Here is a 20863-nt window from a genome sequence, read left to right on the forward strand (position 1 = left end):
TAGTCTCCAGTGCTCGCAGCAACCGTAACAGTACCTCCCCCTCAAGGGCCCCCCTCCCGGCGACGCAGGTAATCGGCAACTAAGTCGGGAGCATGGACAGCCTCCTCAGGCTCCCAAGAGCGATGTTCCGGACCATAGCCCTCCCAATCTATCAAGAAGAACCTGCGCCCTCTAACCATCTTAGAACCAACTATGGCTCGTACCTCATAGCTAGAGCGAGAGGAATCAGAGGCAGGAGAGTGCACTTCACGAGCGTGAGGTAAAATAGCCGGCTTTAGCAGTGAGACATGGAATTTGTCATGAATCCTAAGATGGACAGGTAACTTCAATTGATAGACTACAGGATTTACCTGTCGAAGAACCTCATAAGGACCCAGGAAGCGAGGAGCAAATTTGACAGAGCTCACTCTAAGTCTCACGTGTTTTGCAGAGAGCCACACAAAGTCCCCTGGAGAAAAGACAGGAGCCGGGCGACGAAACCGATCGGACACCGTCTTCATACGGTCCTTAGCTGCTTGGATCGACTCTTGAGTCCGATCCCAAACCTCTCTGGCATTAGTTGCCCAGTCGGCCACAAGAGGAGGAGGTGCAGCAGCGGGAAACGGTACTGGTACCCTAGGGTGTTGCCCATTATTGAGTACGAACGGTGTCTGCCCAGTGGCCTCAGCCAGCGAATTGTTAAGGGCAAATTCTGCCCAGGGTAGGAGGGAGGACCAGTTATCGTGGTTCTCAGCAACAAAGTGTCGAAGGTATATAATCATAGATTGATTGGTACGTTCAACCAAACCATTAGTCTCCGGATGGTATGCCGAAGAGAGATTCAACTCAATTTGCAGAAGGCTACAAAGATCTCGCCAGAAACGGGAAGTAAATTGCGGGCCTCTATCACAAATGATACGATCTGGCATCCCGTGAAGCCTAAAGACATGCTTGAGGAATAGTTTGGCTAGTACCCTGGAAGATGGGATTCTCGATAACGGTACGAGATGAACCATCCGGGAGAAATGGTCCGTAATGACCCACACAAATCTATGTCCCTGTGAACATGGAAGATCACCCACAAAGTCCATGCCTACCACCTCCCATGGTCTATCTGGCACTGGTAAAGGATGCAAGAGCCCAGCCGGTCTCTGCCGTAATGGACAGTTGCGAGCACACGAGTAGCAGGAACCGACATATCTCTTGACGTGGCTGGCTAAGTGTGGCCACCAATACCACCTCTCCAGTAACTCTCGTGTCCGCCTAATACCAAAATGCCCACCCACCTTTGAGGTGTGGGCCCATGACAGTATATCATTCTGTCGATCAGGCGGAACAAAGGTCTTGCCCGGTGGGATTTGGTCTAACGTCACAGGGGAGAGCGTATGAAAAACCCTGGAGGGAAGGATAAGACGAGGTTCGTCAATCTCTTCCTGGGTAGAAAGCATAGAGCGAGACAGGGCGTCTGCCTTGTTATTCTTACTCCCAGACAGATAGTTGATGGAGAAGTGAAAGCGGGAGAAAAACAAGGACCAGCGGGCTTGGCGAGGATTCAGACGCTGAGCGGTTTGTAAGTACGTCAGATTCTTATGGTCTGTATAGACCTGGAAAGGATGTTTCGCTTCTTCCAGCAAGTGACGCCACTCCTCCAAGGCTAATCTCAAGGCGAGCAGTTCCCTATCCCCAATGGTATAGTTTCTCTCTGCCGGTGAAAAGGTTTTAGCAAAGAAGAAACACGGCCTTTTTCTACCTGCACCGTTCTTTTGATACAAGACCGCACCAGCACCCACTGAAGAGGCATCAACCTCTAAGAGGAAGGGCTTATTCTCATCGGGTCTTTGAAGAACGGGAGCAGTTGAAAAGTGTCTTTTTACTGCCTCAAAAGCATGAGATGTCTCAGTAGACCAGGCTTTGGGATTAGCACCTTTCTTAGTCAAGGCCACCAAAGGGGCCACCAAAGTAGAAAAATGGGGTATGAACTGCCTGTAATAATTTATGAATCCTAAGAAGCGTTGCACCGCCTTCAAGGAATGAGGTTCGGACCATTGCAGGACAGCAGAGAGCTTCGCAGGATCCATAGCCAGACCCTCTTGTGAGATAATGTAACCCAAAAAAGGCAATGAGGACTGCTCGAATACACATTTCTCGAGTTTAGCAAACAATGAGTGCTCCCTTAAACGGGAAAGGACAAGAACGACATCCTGACGATGAGTCTCCAGATCAGGAGAAAAAATCAGGATGTCGTCCAGATACACCACTACTGAGGATAACAGTAAATCCCTGAACACATCGTTTACGAAGTCCTGAAATACTGCGGGTGCATTACATAACCCAAAAGGCATGACGAGGTATTCATAGTGACCGTCTCGGGTGTTAAAAGCGGTCTTCCATTCGTCACCCTTTCGAATTCGTACCAAGTTATACGCACCCCGCAGATCCAACTTCGTAAAAACTTGAGCTCCTCTCAGTCTGTCAAAGAGCTCCGAAATTAAAGGTAATGGGTATTTGTTCTTTATTGTGATTGCGTTGAGACCCCCTGTAATCTATGCAGGGACGCAAATCACCCTCTTTCTTCCGAACAAAGAAAAACCCAGCTCCCGCGGGAGAGACAGACTTACGAATGAACCCCTTCTCTAAACTCTCTCTTATATAGGTCGACATGGCCTCCGACTCAGGTATCGACAGGGGGTAAACCCTGCCTTTAGGTGGAACCGAACCTGGGATAAGGTCTATGGCACAGTCATACGGCCTATGGGGTGGAAGAACCTCAGCACCCTGTTTGGAGAACACGTCAGCGAAATCCAAATAGGGTGTAGGTATGGGAGAGAGATCAGTTGATGCAACCGCAACGACCTTAGGTGGTAAGGGAAGACATCGGGACTGACATTTCGAACCCCAACTAATAATTCTGTCAGACTCCCAGTCAATGTGAGGAGCATGAGTCCGAAGCCATGGAAGACCCAGAAGGACGTCGTCTATACCCTCAGGCAAAACAAGAAAAGAAATCTCCTCTATGTGACCCTGAGACAGGGAAAGGCGCAAGGGAACTGTCCTCAATGTAATGGAGTCAGACAACATAGTTCCATTAACAACACGGACAGGAATAGGCGCCTCTAACATGATAGAGGGAATATTGTGTCCCTTTACAAATCCTGAGGACACAAAAATCCCGTCAGCTCCGGAATCCACAAAAGCCATAATAGGCCATGTATTCTCAGATAACGAGAGCTGACCTGGGATACAACACTTAGAGGGTGCAGAAGACGTCTCTAGTAACCCCCCTCTAATGGTTACTAGGCCAGGGAGTTTCCCTGACGACTAGGACACTTGTTGGCATAGTGCCCAGCCTGACGACATACGTAACATATAGGAGGACCAGACTTGCGTAGTCTGGAGGACGTATGACCTAACTCCATAGGAGTGGGAGATGTTTCAGATGCTGAGGAAGATGGTAGTGGACCCTCAACAACTGGAATAGCCCGATGCTTAGGGCGTGAGGAAGAGACCTCGAGTCTACGTTCCTTATGGCGTACATCGATCCTCGTTGCTACTGTGATCAAGTCCTCCAGAGAAGCAGGGACCTCACGAGTAGCAAGGGCATCCTTGACATAGCCTGCCAACCCTCTCCAGAAGATAGGAATCAACACCTTCTCTGGCCAATCTAGTTCTGCCACCAGAGTTCTAAAAGCAATGGCATAAGAACTAGTGGATAACGAACCCTGAGATAGATCTAACAGTCTCAGGGCCGCATCATGGGTAACCTGCGGACCCATGAATACCGCCTTAAGAGCATCAAGAAAGTCTTGATGTCTCAGAGTAACCACATCAGAGCGCTCCCATAGGGGAGTCGCCCATTCTAAGGCTTTGTCCTGAAGTAAGGAGATGATAAAGCCTACTCTGGACCTCTCCGTAGAGAAGCGAGAAGAGTTGACCTCTAGGTGTATCTGACACTGACTAATGAAACCACGACATGATCTGGCATCGCCAGAATATCTGTTTGGCAGAGCAAGTCGAGGATCATGTGCAGATGTCACCATGGTCTGAGGTTTATCCTCTATACTCTTGAGCCGTGACTCAAGTACTTGTATGTAACGGTGTAACTGCTGATATTCTGCCATAACTGCCAGACCCTTGGCTCAGTCCTAATGTTACGGGGGGCTGTCTGATAATAACTGAAAGGAGTATCAGACAGTCAGGGTCCACCGTGCAAAGACTTTGCTGCAGACTATGGCAGAGTGCAATACCTCTGTTAACTCACAGAAGGATATAATAAGTAAGTAAAGCAATTCCTCCCTTACTTGGAGGGTGTGTGGAATGATCTCTGTTAATAATCACAGAGACAAAGGCAATGTGTGCGAAATGGCACCTACCTAGGTCCGCTCTTCTAGTGGTGCAAAAGAGACGAACAGCAGCGTAAGCCGCACAAAGCTCCTACCTGCGTTCGCTCCACTAGTGTGCGAGGACACGAACCACTAGATATGGCACCTGCCTAGGTCCGCTCTTCTAGTGGTGCAAAAGAGACGAACAGCAGCGTAAGCCGCACAAAGCTCCTACCTCTGTTCGCTCCCCTAGTGTGCGAGGATACGAACAACTGCCAGACGCAGTATAAGGAACGTTACCCTAGCGGCAACGTCCACCTACGAGTAGAATCACAAGGCCCAGCCAGACCATGTGCCTCAGGCACCTGCCTATGTCCGCTCCCCTAAGAGGTAAGGATACGGACAGCAGCCGAAGCTGTAAGGTATAAGAACGCTACCCTGCCGGTAGCGCTCACCTAGCATAGACAGAGGAATGCCTAGAGGAACACGCACAGAGCGTCTACTCATATGCATGAACCAAGAGGACTGAGCACCATGCGGCGTGTGTCAGGGTCTTATATAGACTCTGTGCCTCATCCAAGATGGAGGACACCAGAACCAATCTGCTGCCAGAACGACAGGAGTGACGTCATGCTGGCCTATCACCGAGCAAGACGTCACAAGCACATGACCAGCGACCAATCGGCATAGAAGGTGTCAGAGACATGTGACCTCGTGTCAGCGATGATGTCACCCGCACATGTGCAATGGCTCCAAGATTGGACTTAGTCTCCGGCGCTCGCACATGTGCAGTAGCAAGAAATCTGGACTTAGTCTCCAGCGCTCGCACATGTGCAGTAGCAAGAAATCTGGACTTAGTCTCCAGCGCTCGCACATGTGCAGTAGCAAGAAATCTGGACTTAGTCTCCAGTGCTCGCACATGTGCAGTAGCAAGAAATCTGGACTTAGTCTCCAGTGCTCGCAGCAACCGTAACAGAAATAGACAGACAGGGAAGAGACAGACAGGGAAAGAGACAAAGAGACAGAGAAACAAAGAGACAGACAGGTAAAGAAACAGACACAGACTGACAGACAGATAGAGAAAGCAAGACAGACAGAAAGAAATAGACAGACAGGTAAGAAAAGAGACAAACAGAGACAGACAGGGAAAGAAACAGACACACACAGAGACAGACACACAGAGACAGACAGACAAAGAGATGGAGACAGACAGAGAGACTGATACAGAGATAGACAGATAGACAGATAGACAGACAGACACAGACAAACAGACAGAGACAGACAGGGAAACAGACAGCTACAGAAAGACAAAGAGATGCAAAGACAGACAGGGAAAGAGACAAACCCACAGATAGACAGACAGGGCAAGAGACAAACAGACACAGAGACAGAAAGAGATACAGAGAAAGAGAGAGACAGGGAGAGGGACAGAAAGACAGTTACTATCCCGACAACGCTGGGTACTACCGCTAGTATATATATATGAGCAATCCAGGATCCTGTTAAAAAATTTCTTTCATTTTATTCGGAAATCCATTAAAATGCAGTGGTCCAAGCAGTTCAAAACAGCATTAACGCAGGAAAGTAGTACAGATAGGACTACTTGTTTCAGCGGAAAAACCCGCCTTCTTCACGGTCAAGAATCACCTGGACCGCGAAGAAGGCGGATTTTTCCGCTGAAACGCATAGTCCTATCTGCACTACTTTTCTGCGTTAATGCTGTTTTGAACTGCTTGGACCACTGCATTTTAATGGATTTACGAGTAAAATGAAAGAAATTTTTTAACAGCATCCTGGATTGCTCACGTTATTGCTGGACTTTGCTCTGCTGTTGTTCACACACACACATTATATATATATATATATATATATATATATATATATATATATATATATATATGGACACACCTTCTCATCTCTAGAATAACTATTAAGAGGAGACTTTGTGCAGAAGGCCTTTATGGTAAAATCGATGCTAGGAAACCACTGCTAAGGACAGGCAACAAGCAGAAGAGACTTATTTGGGCTAAAGAAGACAAGGATTGTACACCAATACAAATTGCGTAAAGTAGAAGGCTAAAGAAGACAAGGAATGGACATTAGACCAATGGAAATCTGTGCTTTGGTCTGATGAGTCCAAATTTGAGATCTTTGGATCCAACTACCGTGTCTTTGTAGAAAAGGTGAACGGATGGACTCTACATGCCTGGTTCCCACTGTGAAGCATGGAGGAGGAGGTGTGATGGTGTGGCGGTGCTTTGCTGTTGACACTGTTGGGGATTTATTCAAAATTGAAGGCATACTAAACCAGCATGGCTACCACAGCATCTTGCAGTGGCATGCTATTCCATCCGGTTTGCATTTAGTTGGACCATCATTTATTTTTCAACAAGACAACGACCCCAAACACACCTCCATGCTGTTTGACTAAGAAGGAGAATGATGGGGTGCTACGCCAGATGACCTGGTCTCCTCAGTCACCAGACCTGAACCCAATCGAGATGGTTTGGGGTGAGCTGGACCGCAGAGTGAAGGCAAAAGGGCCAACAAGTGCTAAGCATCTCTTGGAACTCCTTCAAGACTGTTGGAAGACCATTTCCGGAGACTACCTCTTGAAGCTCATCAAGAGAATACCAAGAGTGTGCAAAGCAGTAATGAAAGCAAAAGGTGGCTACTTTGAAGAACCTAGAATATAACACATATTTTCAGTTGAATTACACTTTTTTAAGTATTTCATTCCACATGTTTTAATTCATAGTTTTGATGCTTTCAATGCGAATCTACAATTTTTAGAGTCATGAAAAAAACCCCTCTTTGAATGAGGAGGTGTGTCCAAACTTTCGGTCTTTACTGCATATATATATATATATATATATATATATTGGACTGACGAAAACACAATAAAACTCAAAAGACTATAGTTAAATTGTGGATTTTCAAAAATTTACTTTGTACAAGTTACATTTTTCCCCCATTTTTCGACATACAGTACAGACCAAAAGTTTGGACACACCTTCTCATTCAAAGAGTTTTCTTTATTTTCAGGTCTCTGAAAATTGTAGATTCACATTGAAGGCATCAAAACTATGAATTAAAACATGTGGAATGAAATACTTAAAAAAGTGTGAAACAACTGAAAATATGTCTTATATTCTAGGTTCTTCAAAGTAGCCACCTTTTGCTTTGATTACTGCTTTGCACACTTTTTGCATTCTCTGGATGAGCTTCAAGAGGTAGACACCGGAAATTGTTTCCCAACAGTCTTGAAGGAGTTCCCAGAGATGCTTAGCACTTGTTGGCCCTTTTGCCTTCACTCTGCGGTCCAGCTTATCCCAATCCATCTCGATTGGGTTCAGGTCTGGTGACTGTGGAGACCAGGTCATCTGGCGTAGCACCCAATCACTCTCCTTCTTAGTCAAATAGCCCATACACAGCCTGGAGGTGTGTTTGGGGTCATTGTCCTGTTGAAAAATAAATGATAGTCCAACTAAACGCAACCAGATGGAATAGCACGCCGCTGCAAGATGCTGTGATAGGCATGCTGGTTCTCTATGCCTTCAATTTTGAATCAATCCCCAACAGTGTCACCAGCAAAGCACCCCCACACCATCACACCTCCTCCTCCATGCTTAGTGGTGGGAACCAAGCATGTAGAGTCCATCCGTTCACCTTTTCTACAAAGACACGATGGTTGGATCCAAAGATCTCAAATTTGGACTCATCAGACCAAAGAACAGATTTCCACTGGTCTAATGTCCATTCCTTGTGTTCTTTAGCCTAAACAAGTCTCTTCTGCTTGTTGCCTGTCCTTAGCAGTGGTTTCCTAGCAGCTATTTTACCATGAAGGCCTGCTGCAAAAAGTTTCCTCTTAACAGTTGTCCTAGAGATGAGGAAGGTGTGTCCAAACTTTTGGTCTGTACTGTATAATATGATAAAATTAATGGGCTGATTCAAACCTATAGGCCACTTTACACACAGCGTCATCTCTAGCAATGTCGCTGCAGATCGCACTCACCCCCGTCTTTTGTGCGTCATGGGCAAAACGCTGCCCGTGGCGCACAATATCACTAGGCCCCGTCACACGGACTTACCTTCCTAGCGAAGTTGCTGTGGCCAGCAAACATCACCTTTTCTAAGGGGGCGGTTCGTGCGGCGTCACAGCAACGTCACACGGCAGGCGTCCAATAGAAGCGGAGGGGCAGAGAGCAGGTGCATGAAAGTCACACCCACCTCATTGCCGGAGGACGGAGGTACGTTGTTGTTTGTCGTTCCTGGGGTGTCACACATAGCGATGTGTGCTGCCTCAGGAACGACCAACAACTTGCATCCTGAACCAGCAACGACATTTGGGAAATGAACGACGTGTCAACGATCAACAATTAGGTGAGTAATTTTGATCGTTAGCGGTCGCTTGTACGTTTTACACGCAATGACGTTGCTAACGAGGCCGGATGTGTGCGTCACGAGTTCCGTGACCCCCAACGACATCTCATTAGCGATGTCGTTGCGTGCAAAGCCCCCTTATGTCTTGCCCTACAAATAACAGTTCTCATGACTCAAAAATCAAAAAAAGTTAGTTTTTGGAAAAAGGGAAGAAAAAAAATCAAAAGTACACAAATATAAAATGGCGATCCTGCCCTAAAGTTCATAAGCCATTATTTTTAGATTGGAAGTACATTTTTGTATAAGTTGACTACCTTTTGAAAAAAGGTAGTATCAACTAAAGTGCAGAAAAGAGATAGATGAGCTATGCTACACTAGTTTTGTTGACAGCTCCATCTGTAACATTATTATATTATACTTTAGTGGAAAAGATAAATTAACATTACAAAAACTGTGTATCTTGTCTTCTCTGCTAATGTATTTTGCACTCTTTTTTGTTGTTTTGTAGTTATATTTTGTTGTTGTTTTAACAAATGTCATGATTTTGATATAATTTCTAAATAATAATAATTATTATTTTTATTATTTATAGATTATTAAGCTTGTTGTCATAATGTCTGGTAGAATTCTGCTGTATGTAGCTTGTGAGTTTATTTTGCTCTAAAGTGTTCTTGAATATTCTTTCACTCATCTCACCTGATAAAGGAGGGACTGGTCTTATAACTGCATTCATGAGTTAGCAGTTCCTCTTATTGTCCTGACAGATTATCTCCAGGAAGTTTTGTGCTTCCTTTTTGCATTGCTCTCAGCACTACTGGGAGCATTTTTTTTTCTTCACAGCAGGAAGCAGAAGGCTGCCTGCATTGAAAAAAAAGAGAATGACGTGCTTTTATTTTTCCATAACAACATTTGAACTTAACCCATTTCTTACTCCAGATTGATTGTAAAACACTGCGTGTACAATGTATAGAGATATCAATAGATTTATCTGTATGTATGTAAGTACATGTCTCCGCAAATGACTGACTGAGAAGAGGCCTGTGTCGGTCTTTAGCCACCCATGCACATTAGATAGTTGTTGACTGTTTGTTCAGCTGACAGGAATCTTTTCTGCTTACCTCATACACAGGAACACCCGACCTGGCCGAGCGCTACTACTTTCTATGAAAAAAAACACTGTCAGACTCCTTAGATATTGTCTTATCGTCTAGAAAACAAAAGGATCAACCATTGGAAATGTAACATGCAAAATCCTTTTCTTCCCTGACATTATCTGTCATCTGTCAGAAGAGATTGAAAGGCCCCCATATATATTAGATTTTTTATCTCATCCCTCCATAAATCGGCAGGTTTAGTTGTCTTCAGTGTATTGATTCCTTCAAACATACACAATTAATATTAAGTTAGAGAACAGTAAAAGTTTGACAAACATTACATTTTCAGCTTTGGATTTAATTATCTAATTACCGTAATTGTTTGTACTTTTATTTTGTAGCTCATACTCTATCCATATTACAAGGTCTCTTCACATGTTTTGCAGGCAACGGAGAACCGTTTTACCAATGGTCAAAGGCTGTTCAGATCCGTACAAACCTTGATCTTGTACTCGATTGGCTTCAGGGTATAGGTCTTGGTGATATAGCTGCTGAATTCTTTAGAAAGTTGTCTACCACGGTGAATTTGCTGTGCATTCCTAAAACCAGTCTTTTAAAGGTAGAGTATTGACTTGTATTTTTTGTCTGCAAATTACATTTCACTAGAGAAAAAAATAATGCAGTCGAGAGCTGTATAGCATTTTTTCCCTTTGCATTTGCTATGGATCTCATCCTTGTTTAATCTTACTCCCTAAATTAGTGGGTGTTGGGAACTGTTGCTGGACTCTCCTCTACGGTTTGTCTTGTTGGAAAGCAAAGTGGTGTAAAATTAGCTGAAGGATAAAACAAAGGACATACTGTACATTAAGAAACAACAGGCCCTACAGTCCTGAGTGTCTACCTCAATTGTAGGTACAGTTTGATCATTTATACCAGCGCCCATGGCTTCTATGTAATAAGCTGGCTAACTCCTAGCCTCCTTAGGCAATATTTGTTTTTACAATTACATTCTCCCCTTCCATCCGTCAAAGAGATGTATCTTTTTTGTTTTTCCATAGTTCTAATTTTGAATTATGCCCTCCATTTTACCATACAATGTACTGCAAAACAAAAAAAAATGACAATTGGGATTAAATGGTTAATAAAATGTAATTCCACCATAGTTTCTTCGGTTTTTACTATGTTCTTTGTATGGTAAAAATATCTAGCAATACAGTTTGCTAGGTCAGTATGATTACAGCAAAAATAAATAAAAAACATATTTTTTTTTAATATAAAAAAAATTTAAATTAGCAAAAAAAAAAAAATGTTAGTACTGAGTAGTAATGGGCGGACTCAAAGATAACTGAGATGTTATCTGGTTTTTAAAATTCAGTTCCAGTCTGGATTACTGTCCTCATGTACATTTATGGGGGCCAGAATCCGTTGATTAAAATATTGATAGAAGGGATAGGGGGATAGGAGTGCATGCACTTTACTTACTGAGCACCCGTCATGGCAGTACACTGCTTCCAAACCAATCATTCACTTCCGGGGTCAATAATTAACCCTCACTGTTACGGTTCCCGTTTCTGGGTATCTGTGTGTCTCCTTCCCCTTTGCTGTGGCACTGGAGACTATGTTCGGATTTCTTGCTACTGCACATGTGCGAGCGCTGGAGACTAAAGGGTACTTTACACACTGCAACATCGCTAGCGATCTCGTTAGCGATGTGAAATTGTAGATCGCAAGTGCGATCTTTCGAGCTAGCGATGTTGCAGCGTGTAAAGTACCCTTAAGTCCTATCTTTGAGCCATTGCACATGTGCGAGTGACATCATCACTCACATGAGATCACATGTCTCTGACACCTTCTAAGCTGATTGGCTGCTGGTCATGTGCTTGTGACACAAGGTCACATGTCTCTGACACCTTCTAAGCCGATTGGTCACTGGTCATGTGCTTGTGACGCCTTGCTCGGCGATAGGCCAGCCTGACGTCATTGCTGTCATTCTGGCAGCGGATTGGCTCTGGTATCCTCCATCTTGGATGAGGCACAGAGTCTATATAAGACCCTGACACTCGCTGCTCGGCGCTCAATCCTCTTGGTTCATGCATGAGAGTAGACGCTCTGTGCACGTCCCTCTAGGCATCTCTCTGTCTATGCTAGGTGAGCGCTATCGGCAGGGTAGCGTTCTTGTACCTTACAGCTTCGGCTGTGGTCCGTATCCTCGCACCATATTGGAGCGGACATAGGCAGGTGCCTGAGGCACATGGTCAGGCTGGGCCTTGTGTTTCTACTCGTAGGTGGAGGATGCCGCTAGGGTAACGTTCCTTATACTGCGTCTGGCAGTTGTTCGTATCCTCGCACACTAGGAGAGCGAACATAGGTAGGAGCTTTGTGCGGCTTGGGCTGCTGTCCGTCTCTTTTGCACCACTACTGGAGCGGACCTAGGCAGGTGCCATATCTAGTGGTTCGTGTCCTCACACACTAGTGGAGCGAATGCAGGTAGAAGCTTTGTGCGGCTTATGCTGCTGTCCATCTCCTGGCACCGCTAGAAGAACGGACCTAGGTAGGTGCCATTTCACACTCACTGCTTTTGTCTCTGTGACCATTAACAGAGACCATACCACACACCCTCCAAGTAAGGGAGGAGTTGCTTTATTTCCTAACTATATTCCTCTGTGAGTTTAACAGAGGTATTGCACTCTGCACTTGTGCCACTACTATTTACAGCGGCACACTTATATACTCTTCCTCACTCATTAACATATCCCTTTTATGTTAATGCTAAATATGGTAGTCGCTGTGTCTTTAACAGTACACGCCGTGCTTGGCTCTAGTGTTACTGAGACGTATCAGTGTCAGTACTGCTTTCGTGGTACAAGATACCCCTTATCCTCTGCCATAGTCTGCAGCAGAAACTTTGCACGGTGGACCCTGACTGTCTGATATCCCTTTGGTTTTTATAATCAGACAGCCCCCGTAACACTTACTGAATATTCACTGCTTTCCCCGCCCACCGGCACCTGTGATTGGTTGCAGTCCAAAACGCTAACACCTTAAGTGTCAGCATGTCAGCTGACTGCTTCCAATCACAGGCGCTCTGTGCGTCTATATCGTACAGTAAAAATAAATAAATAAAATATTTGGCATAGGGTCGCCCCGCATTATGATACCCTGCACAGATAAAGACCACGGCTACAGGCTGTAGCCCTCAGCCGTGCGCTTATCTTAGCTGTGTATCAAAATGGGAGGAACCACATGCAGATTTTTTTTTTAATTATTTAAATAACTAATTAAAGAAACCTACATGCAGCCCCCCCCCATTTTGATACCCAGCCAAGATAAAGCCTGATAACTTGGGTGATGGTATTCTCAGACTGGGGAGGCCTATATGTATTATATATATATATATATATATATATATATATGTATTATATATATATATATTATATATATGTAGGATATTGGGCCACCCTCAGACAAAAAATAGCAGCCTGCAGCTGCCCGGAATTGTAGCATCCATTAGAAGCGATAAGCCTGGCACTTTAACCAGCTCTTCCCTATTGCCCTGGTGCGTTGGCAATCGGGGTAATAGCAGGGGCTAATAACAGCCCACAGCTGCCACTAAGCTGTAGATTATGAGACCGCCCATCACTAATCTGTACTGTAAGTGAAAGTAAATAAACACAAACACCGAAAAAATACTTTATTTACAATAAAATAAAAAAAACCTCTTTAACCACTTTATTAACCCCCAAAACACCCCTGCAGGTCTGACAATCAACATGAGGTTCCACGGCGATTCAGCTCTGCTACATCTGAGTCACAGCATGCGATCATGGAAAATGACTGCCTGCTGTGAGCTCACGGCAGAGAATGAGCCGTGATCAGTGGTGGTGACGTCACCCAGGTTAGTTGTGATCACAGCAGAAAGAGGACCGTGGGAACCTTTCTGCTGTGACCACAACTAACCTGGGTGATGTCACCACCACTGATCACGGCTCATTCTCTGCCTGCAGTTATAGCATGCGAACATGTTTCATGATTGCGCGCTGTGACTCAGATATAGCAGAGCTGAATTGTCATGGGATCTCGGGTGGATTATGTCAGACTTGCAGTGGTGTTTTAGTGGTTAATAAAGTGGTGAAAGAGGGTTTTTTGTATTTTATATCAAATAGGGTTTTTTTGGTGTTTGTGTTTATTTACTTTCATTTACAGATCAGTGATGGGGGTCTCATAGACCCTCCCAATTACTAATCTAGGTCTTAGTGGCAGCTGTGAACTTTTATTAACCCCTGCTATTACCCTGATTGCCAATGCACCAGAACAATTGGGAAAAGCCGGGTAAAGCACTGGGATTGTTGCATCTAATAGATGCGACAATCCCGGGTGGCCACATGCTGCTATTTTGAGGCTGGGAGGTGGTCCAATAAGCATGGAACTCCCCAATACCAGCCCCCAGTTGTCGGGCTTTATTTTAGCTGAGTATCAAAATTGGGGGGACGGCACATTGATTTTAAAATTATTTATTTAAATAATTAAAAAAAACACACATGCGGTTCCTCTTATTTTGATACACAGGCAAGATAAGTGCAGGACTGGGGGCTGCAGCCTGTAGCCATGGGTTTTATCTCTGCTAGGTATCATAATCTGGGAAGACCCTACACCAGTTGTTTTATTTATTTTTATACCATGATACTGACTCGCACACAGTGCCTGTGCTTGGTTACAGGCAGACACTGTCAAACAGACTGGGGTCACATCTGACTGCAACCAATCACAGACGCCAGGTCGGGTGGTGGGCAGGGAAAGCAGTGCATATGGCTGAGCCTAATGAACGGCCCAGGAAGTGAAGGAGAGCAGTGTACAGTCACAACGGAGCCTAGGTAACTATGAAGCACTTGCTTTATTCTTATTTTCTTTATTTTTCTTAATTTCTTGAATACTGGATCTGGATCAACACCCGGAATGTTGGGCTTGGGCCTGGCACCAGTTACATTTGAAACTGCACGGATCTGGACTTTTACAGTCTGGGTCCACCCATCACTAGTCCTGAGTTATTAAAGTAATTATGTCAGAAGCTGGTTTATATTGCTTGGAAAATTGCAAAGTTTTTGCGCAATGTGAAGCTGTGCAAAAATTTGTAATGTGTGTTTTCAAGCTAGTTTCAAAATGGGCAGAGCTGGAGTGGGACAGCACAGAACAGAAGCATGACACCACAGCTTGTCTAATTCATAATGAGCTGTGGTATACTTTCTGACAGAAAATCTTCCTTAAAGAAGCATTTTCATGAAGGTTTTTATCCTTTTAATATATATTACAATTATCATATTATATACCAATGTGTACTCACAATTGCTTACCTTGCCTTTCTACCCTGTTATTTCTTCTCTTTTCTCTGATCTATATAGAAACAGGAAGACATGTCTCCCTGCATGAGTCACCCCCCTCTTTAACGCAGATACTCCTGTGCTCCCCCTGCCATTGACATTTGCAGTGATGACTCATGCAGGGAAAAAAGACTTAAAACTTAAAATAGTACAGTTAGTCTGTTTTAATTTACTCTGTTGTCATAGACCTAATGGAAAAGTGAAGAATAAACTGAATAGAAAGGCAAAATGAGCAATTGTAAGTACACAGAGCTATATAATATGATTGAAATATATTAAAAGGATAAAAAAATTTGTTTAAAAGAACTGAGTCCTCAGTGGTTGACACCTTTTAATGGCTAACTGAAAAGATGGTAATAATAGCAAGCTTTCGAGACTATACAGGTCTCTTCATAACGCTCAGTATAACAAAATCTAAAAAGTCACATATTTATACACAACAGGACATAGAATGGAGCAGTAAATAAGACACGTTATATGAAGCAGAACGATCAGTATGGCAAAGGGACAAATTGTTATAGCCATAAATGTTGCAGCAGTTCATAGATAAGGAATGTGAAAGTTTTATTGTCCTCTGATTGGGGTCTGGTCCAGAGCTGTGATGCCCCCAGATGCTCTGAGGAGCACATTTCTTAGTTGAAGTAAAAAGACATATGTCGGGTGTACGAATTGGGTCATTGGGTCCTAGTTCCAATGAACAAGCTTCAGGCGGCCTGAGAGGGTCCATACTTTGTTCATCAGCACCTCAATGACGTAAACTATGTGGTCACCATTGACCACGCCAGGAAGAGGCAAAAGGTCTTCCATGTCAACATGATGAAAGCTCATCATGACCGGGAAGCCTTTGTCCTTCCTGTGAGTAGCCTTCCCGTGGAAGGCAAAAGCGAAGTCTTGGTGGACTTGCTTGCATCGGCCCGAGATGGAGGGTCTATCGAGGATGCAGAATTAAACCCACAGCTTTCCATGGACCAAAGGTCCCAGCTGCGGGAGGTATTCCAGCCCTACTTGATGACCTTCACAGATGTCCCAGGGAAGACATTGCTAACCACCCACCATGTGGCCACAGGGAGTCATCCACCAGTCCGTCAACCCCCATACCATGTCTCCCTAGAGATAGAAAGGGATATAGAAAGGGAGATCAATGAAATGCTAACCCAGGGTGTGATCTGTATTCCAAAAGTGCATGGGCCTCGCCTGTAGTTTTGGTTCCAAAAAAGGTTTGGATAACCCGGTTTTGCATGGACTACAGGAGGCTAAATGCCATCACAGCACCTGATGCATACCCAATGACACGTATCGATGAGCAGCTGGATTCCTTAGCCGGGGCCCGGTACCTTACAATCATGGACCTGAGTCGAGGGTACTGGCAGATCCCTATGTCCAAAAAAGCACAAGAAAGGTCCACCTTCATCACCCCATTTGGGCTGTATGAATCCCTCGTCATACCCTTTGGCATGAGAAATGCTCCCGCCACTTTCCAGCAATTTGTCTACTAGCTGCTTGAGGAACTAGGAGGGTTTGCTGTTGCTTAGCTGGATGACATTGCCATCTTCATTTCACTTGGGAAGAACACCTGGAGCACCTGGAGCAGGTGCTCAGGCGGATCCAGAGCGCTAGTCTGACTATAAAGCCAATGAAGTGTCAGTTCAACATGACAGAGGTGCAGTACCTTGGACACAGAGTGGGCGGCGGAACTCTGAAGCCAGAGCCAGGGAAGGTTGATGCAGTCACCTCCTGGCCTACCCCCAAGTCAAAGAAGCCAGTGATGTCCTTCTTGGGTATGGCAGGGTACTATAGGAAGTTCGTTTCCAACTATAGTTCCCTTGCTAAGCCATGGACGGACCTCACAAAAAAAAGCTACTGCAAATTGTCACCTAGACAGATGACTGTGAGCGGTTCTTGAGAGCGTTGAAAGCCGTTCTCGCCAGTTGTCCAACAAGCCCCGGATTTCACCTGATGGTTCATAGTTCAGGCAGATGCAAGTGCATTTGGCCTGGGTGCAGTACTGAGCCAGGTAAATGGGGAGGCGTAAGAGCATCCAATGGTGTTTCTAAGCCACAAGCTCTTACCCCGGAAAGTGGCCTACGCCACTGTGGACAAAGAATGCCTCACTATAAGGTGGGCCCTGTGGAAGCTGCATCCCTACCTATATGGACTCATCTTCACCATAGTAACAGACCACAACATTCTCAGCTGGCTGCACCAGTTGGCCGGCGACAATGGTAAGCTACTGCGGTAGAGCTTGGATCTACAGCAGTATGATTTTACCATTCAAAAATAGAAGGGTAGTGAGCATGGCAAATTAGATGGGCTGTCCTGGCAGGGTGATACCAGCAAGGTAGGCTTGGGAGACGATTGGCAAATCAATCTACCATGCTACTTCAAACACGGGGAGGTTTCATGTTAAAACTCTAAGGTCCCTTTTACTCCCTGAAAGCTAGCAGAGAGATGAGTGTAGTTATGATGACCTTATCTGATCAGCCTAGTAGTGTGGTATTTATGACCGAGGGTTCAAATCCACTGGAAGGAAAATTGTGCAGAGAAAGACATTCTTTTGTTCTTTTAAGTAAAACAAAGCTATGAACCCAGTTTTTAGGTGCCATGCTAATACTAGGAAAATAAAAAGCATATTGTTGGAATCCTGGTGAACTGCTGAACGCAGAGCACCATTTTACTTTGCTGGGCGATCACTGGTATCTCAACAAATGGGTATTGGCCAATAAACTCATGCTAGATGTGTTGTGTTTGGTATTTATGCAAAGGAAAATGAGGTCATAAAAGTCAGCAGCCCATTTTTGGCCGTGTTCAGTACTGGAGGACATACCTAATCGGTGGTGCTGTCCGTTTTTCATGGCTGGAGATCCTGCCTCCATAAATTCGAAAGTCACATCTATGGCATGAGTTTAGTAAGTTTCATGTTTATCCCTTTTAGTTTTATGTAATTGTCTACACTGTATTTGTATTGTTTCCCTTTGTAACATCTTGTATATTTTTTATAAACACTGCATAGAAAATGGAATAGCTTTGTTCATCTTGCTCGGTATATGATTCCCAAACCCGAAGAGCCTTTTGCTATCTGGAACGGGTTTCCGAACTACCTGTAAAAAGTTCTGTGGTGGCAGTGAAATTTTTTTTGTGTAGAATTATTGGGGTGCTACCATTAAAGGTACCGGGAAATATATATATTCTATTAGCGGGAATCGGTGATATGTACATTGCCCATGCTGGGAGACCTTCAATATTTGGCATTAGTAGCTCAGCAGCCTCATTTACTTATTGTCAGTCAGTACCGAAAGTGACGTGCCAACAAGGGGGGTGCTAGAGAGCAGTCTAATCGTGACAAATTGATGAACAACAGGTGAATATTGCAAGACCTCCACCCGTTTGATCATGACATTGCTAAATCATAAAAATGTCTTCAATGAAGTTGGACCACATCTAAACCTTATCAACATTTACTATCGGATTACTGAAGAATATTTCTCTTGCTATCGGATGGTTTGGTGGAAATAATTCATCTTTGTGGATCTTGGACAGTAGATATATACAAGAAGTTCATGGATGTTCTACTGTTAGATATTTCTTTTGTGTTTATATGATTAATCTCTCTTCAAAGGCTTCATCCAGAATTCTCTGTAATTGCAATTGGCAATTGAAAGTTAGTTATTAAGAGCAGTTGAGATTCCTGAGTTGGCAGAATGCCTCCTTTTCATTCATCTTAAATGGCCAAACAATTATATTGCCTTTGTTAGCTATTTTTTTAACCACTTCTTTAAGATGTTTTAATTCATCAAGGGCTCATCTATGAGAATATTTTAATTGTCATGTTTCATAGCATTTGGGATGTTTCGAAATTCGTCAGATACTAATTTGACAAACAGTTTGATATTGGAAAATAAATTCAATGGTGGAAATTTCTGAGATTTAGGTTTACAGATGTAAGCATTCTTACCTTCGATCTCTAGATCTTCCTTTGTGTCTTTTAGTTCTTTCAATTTTTCTTCCAACTCTTGGTCAGTCCACCTCTCCCTTTCATTTCTTGATTTATCATTTTTAAGAACACGTTTTCTTGCAAATAAATTAAAATCTTTTGTCACTAAAAAAGATGAAAGCCTGAGGTTGGTTTAAAGGCCTCAAACTTAGGACTTCCAATTGCGCTTTAGATAACACAATATTAAAAAAATAATTACGGTACCTACAATTTGGTCAGGGTAGTCTCTGTGTTGGATTACTTCCTCTTGATACTTTTAAACATCTCAAAGTTGCCTACTTTTCCCTTCTTTTTCCTTTGAATAGTTTTTATATCTACATTTCTATGTACTACGGTCAAATTATTACTGCTAGAAGAAATGGATGACATTGATGATGTTCTTAAGATACCTCTTCTGTGTCTACCTTTTGTTTATTTATTACTAAACTTTTTGAGATTGAAAGTGCTGGAGATCTCTCTGATATTTTTAGTTTTTGTTTCCTTGACTTCTTTTTTCCCGGTAGCCACATGTAGCTTGATCTTGGCTTTGAAGGTATCCATGATACTAGATGATAATATTGCTTACACTTTTTGTTTGTTTTTCTTCAATTTCAATTTTTAAAGGGGACTTTAGACGCAACGACATCGCTAACGAAATGTCGTTGGGGTCACGGAATTCGGGACGCACATCTGGCCTCGTTAGTGATGTCGTTGCGTGAGAAACGCACAAACGACCGCTAACTATCAAAATTACTCACCTAATCGTTGATCGTTGACACGTTGTTCTAATCCCAAATATCGTTGCTGTTGCAGGACGCAGGTTGTTCGTCATTCCTGCGGCAGCACACATCGCTATGTGTGACACCACAGGACCAAGGAACAACATCGTACCTGCGGCCACTGGCAATGAGGAAAGAAGGAGGTGGGCGGGATGTTACGGCCGCTCATCTCCACCCCTCCGCTTCTATTGGGCGGCAACTTAGTGACACCGCTGTGACGCCGCACAAAATGCTGCCTTAGAAAGGAGGCGGTTCGCCGGCCACAGCGACGTTGCTAGGCAGGTAAGTACGTGTGATGGGTCCAAGTGATGTTATACGCCATGAGCAGCGATTTGCCCATGATGCATAACCGACGGGGCAGGTGCTTTCACCAGCGACATCGCTAGCAATGTCGCTGCGTGTAAAGCAGCGTTAAGAGTACTGGATCTTTCTTATTTAGCTCAACCAACATTTTAATCAATGTTTTGGAGCAAGTATTGTACCCTTCCTCCCAACTTGAATAGAAATTCACATCATCCACCTGAAAATGGTATGATTTTTACTCTGTCCTCCAGGGATTATCTCATTGATAAGATAATTTTCAAGTAAAGCTTTGTTCCACCAGTCTCATATGTTAAAATGTAAACTAATTTTTCAAGTTCTTAGTTTGTTCATTTTCCCAAGATCTGCTGTGCATTACATCGCCTTGAAAGATGCTATAAATTTGAAAAATCAAGTCCTGATTCCTAGCCTTTATTTCCATGATGGCCCCATTTCTGTGCAAGAAAACAGCAATATTCAACCAAAACTGAACAGGCCCAAGACAGTAATTAGAATCTAATCAAATTCAATATATTTCTTATAGACAAACAGATTAAAACAAATATTTAAAAACAATTATTCTTTATTAAATATTACTTGATGAAACCAACTAACAATAGGATATATCTTATTAAATATATACCAGGAATAGTGCAGATTGCAG

The 20863-nt window shown here is 43.7% G+C and overlaps 1 protein-coding gene across 2 annotated transcripts in view; it reads left to right on the plus strand.

Annotated features, from left to right (window-relative positions):
- The window catches only part of RASIP1 (Ras interacting protein 1), a 1579933-nt gene that overhangs the window by 1044448 nt on the left and 514622 nt on the right, over positions 1-20863 (plus strand). For both annotated transcript variants that reach the window (XM_075328610.1, XM_075328611.1), the window contains exon 10: positions 10222-10394. In XM_075328610.1, the coding sequence (XP_075184725.1) occupies positions 10222-10394 (173 nt within the window). The remainder of the gene's footprint in view (positions 1-10221; positions 10395-20863) is intronic.

This window comes from Anomaloglossus baeobatrachus, chromosome 11, assembly GCF_048569485.1.
Source record: "Anomaloglossus baeobatrachus isolate aAnoBae1 chromosome 11, aAnoBae1.hap1, whole genome shotgun sequence".
Taxonomy (NCBI): Eukaryota; Metazoa; Chordata; class Amphibia; order Anura; family Aromobatidae; genus Anomaloglossus; species Anomaloglossus baeobatrachus.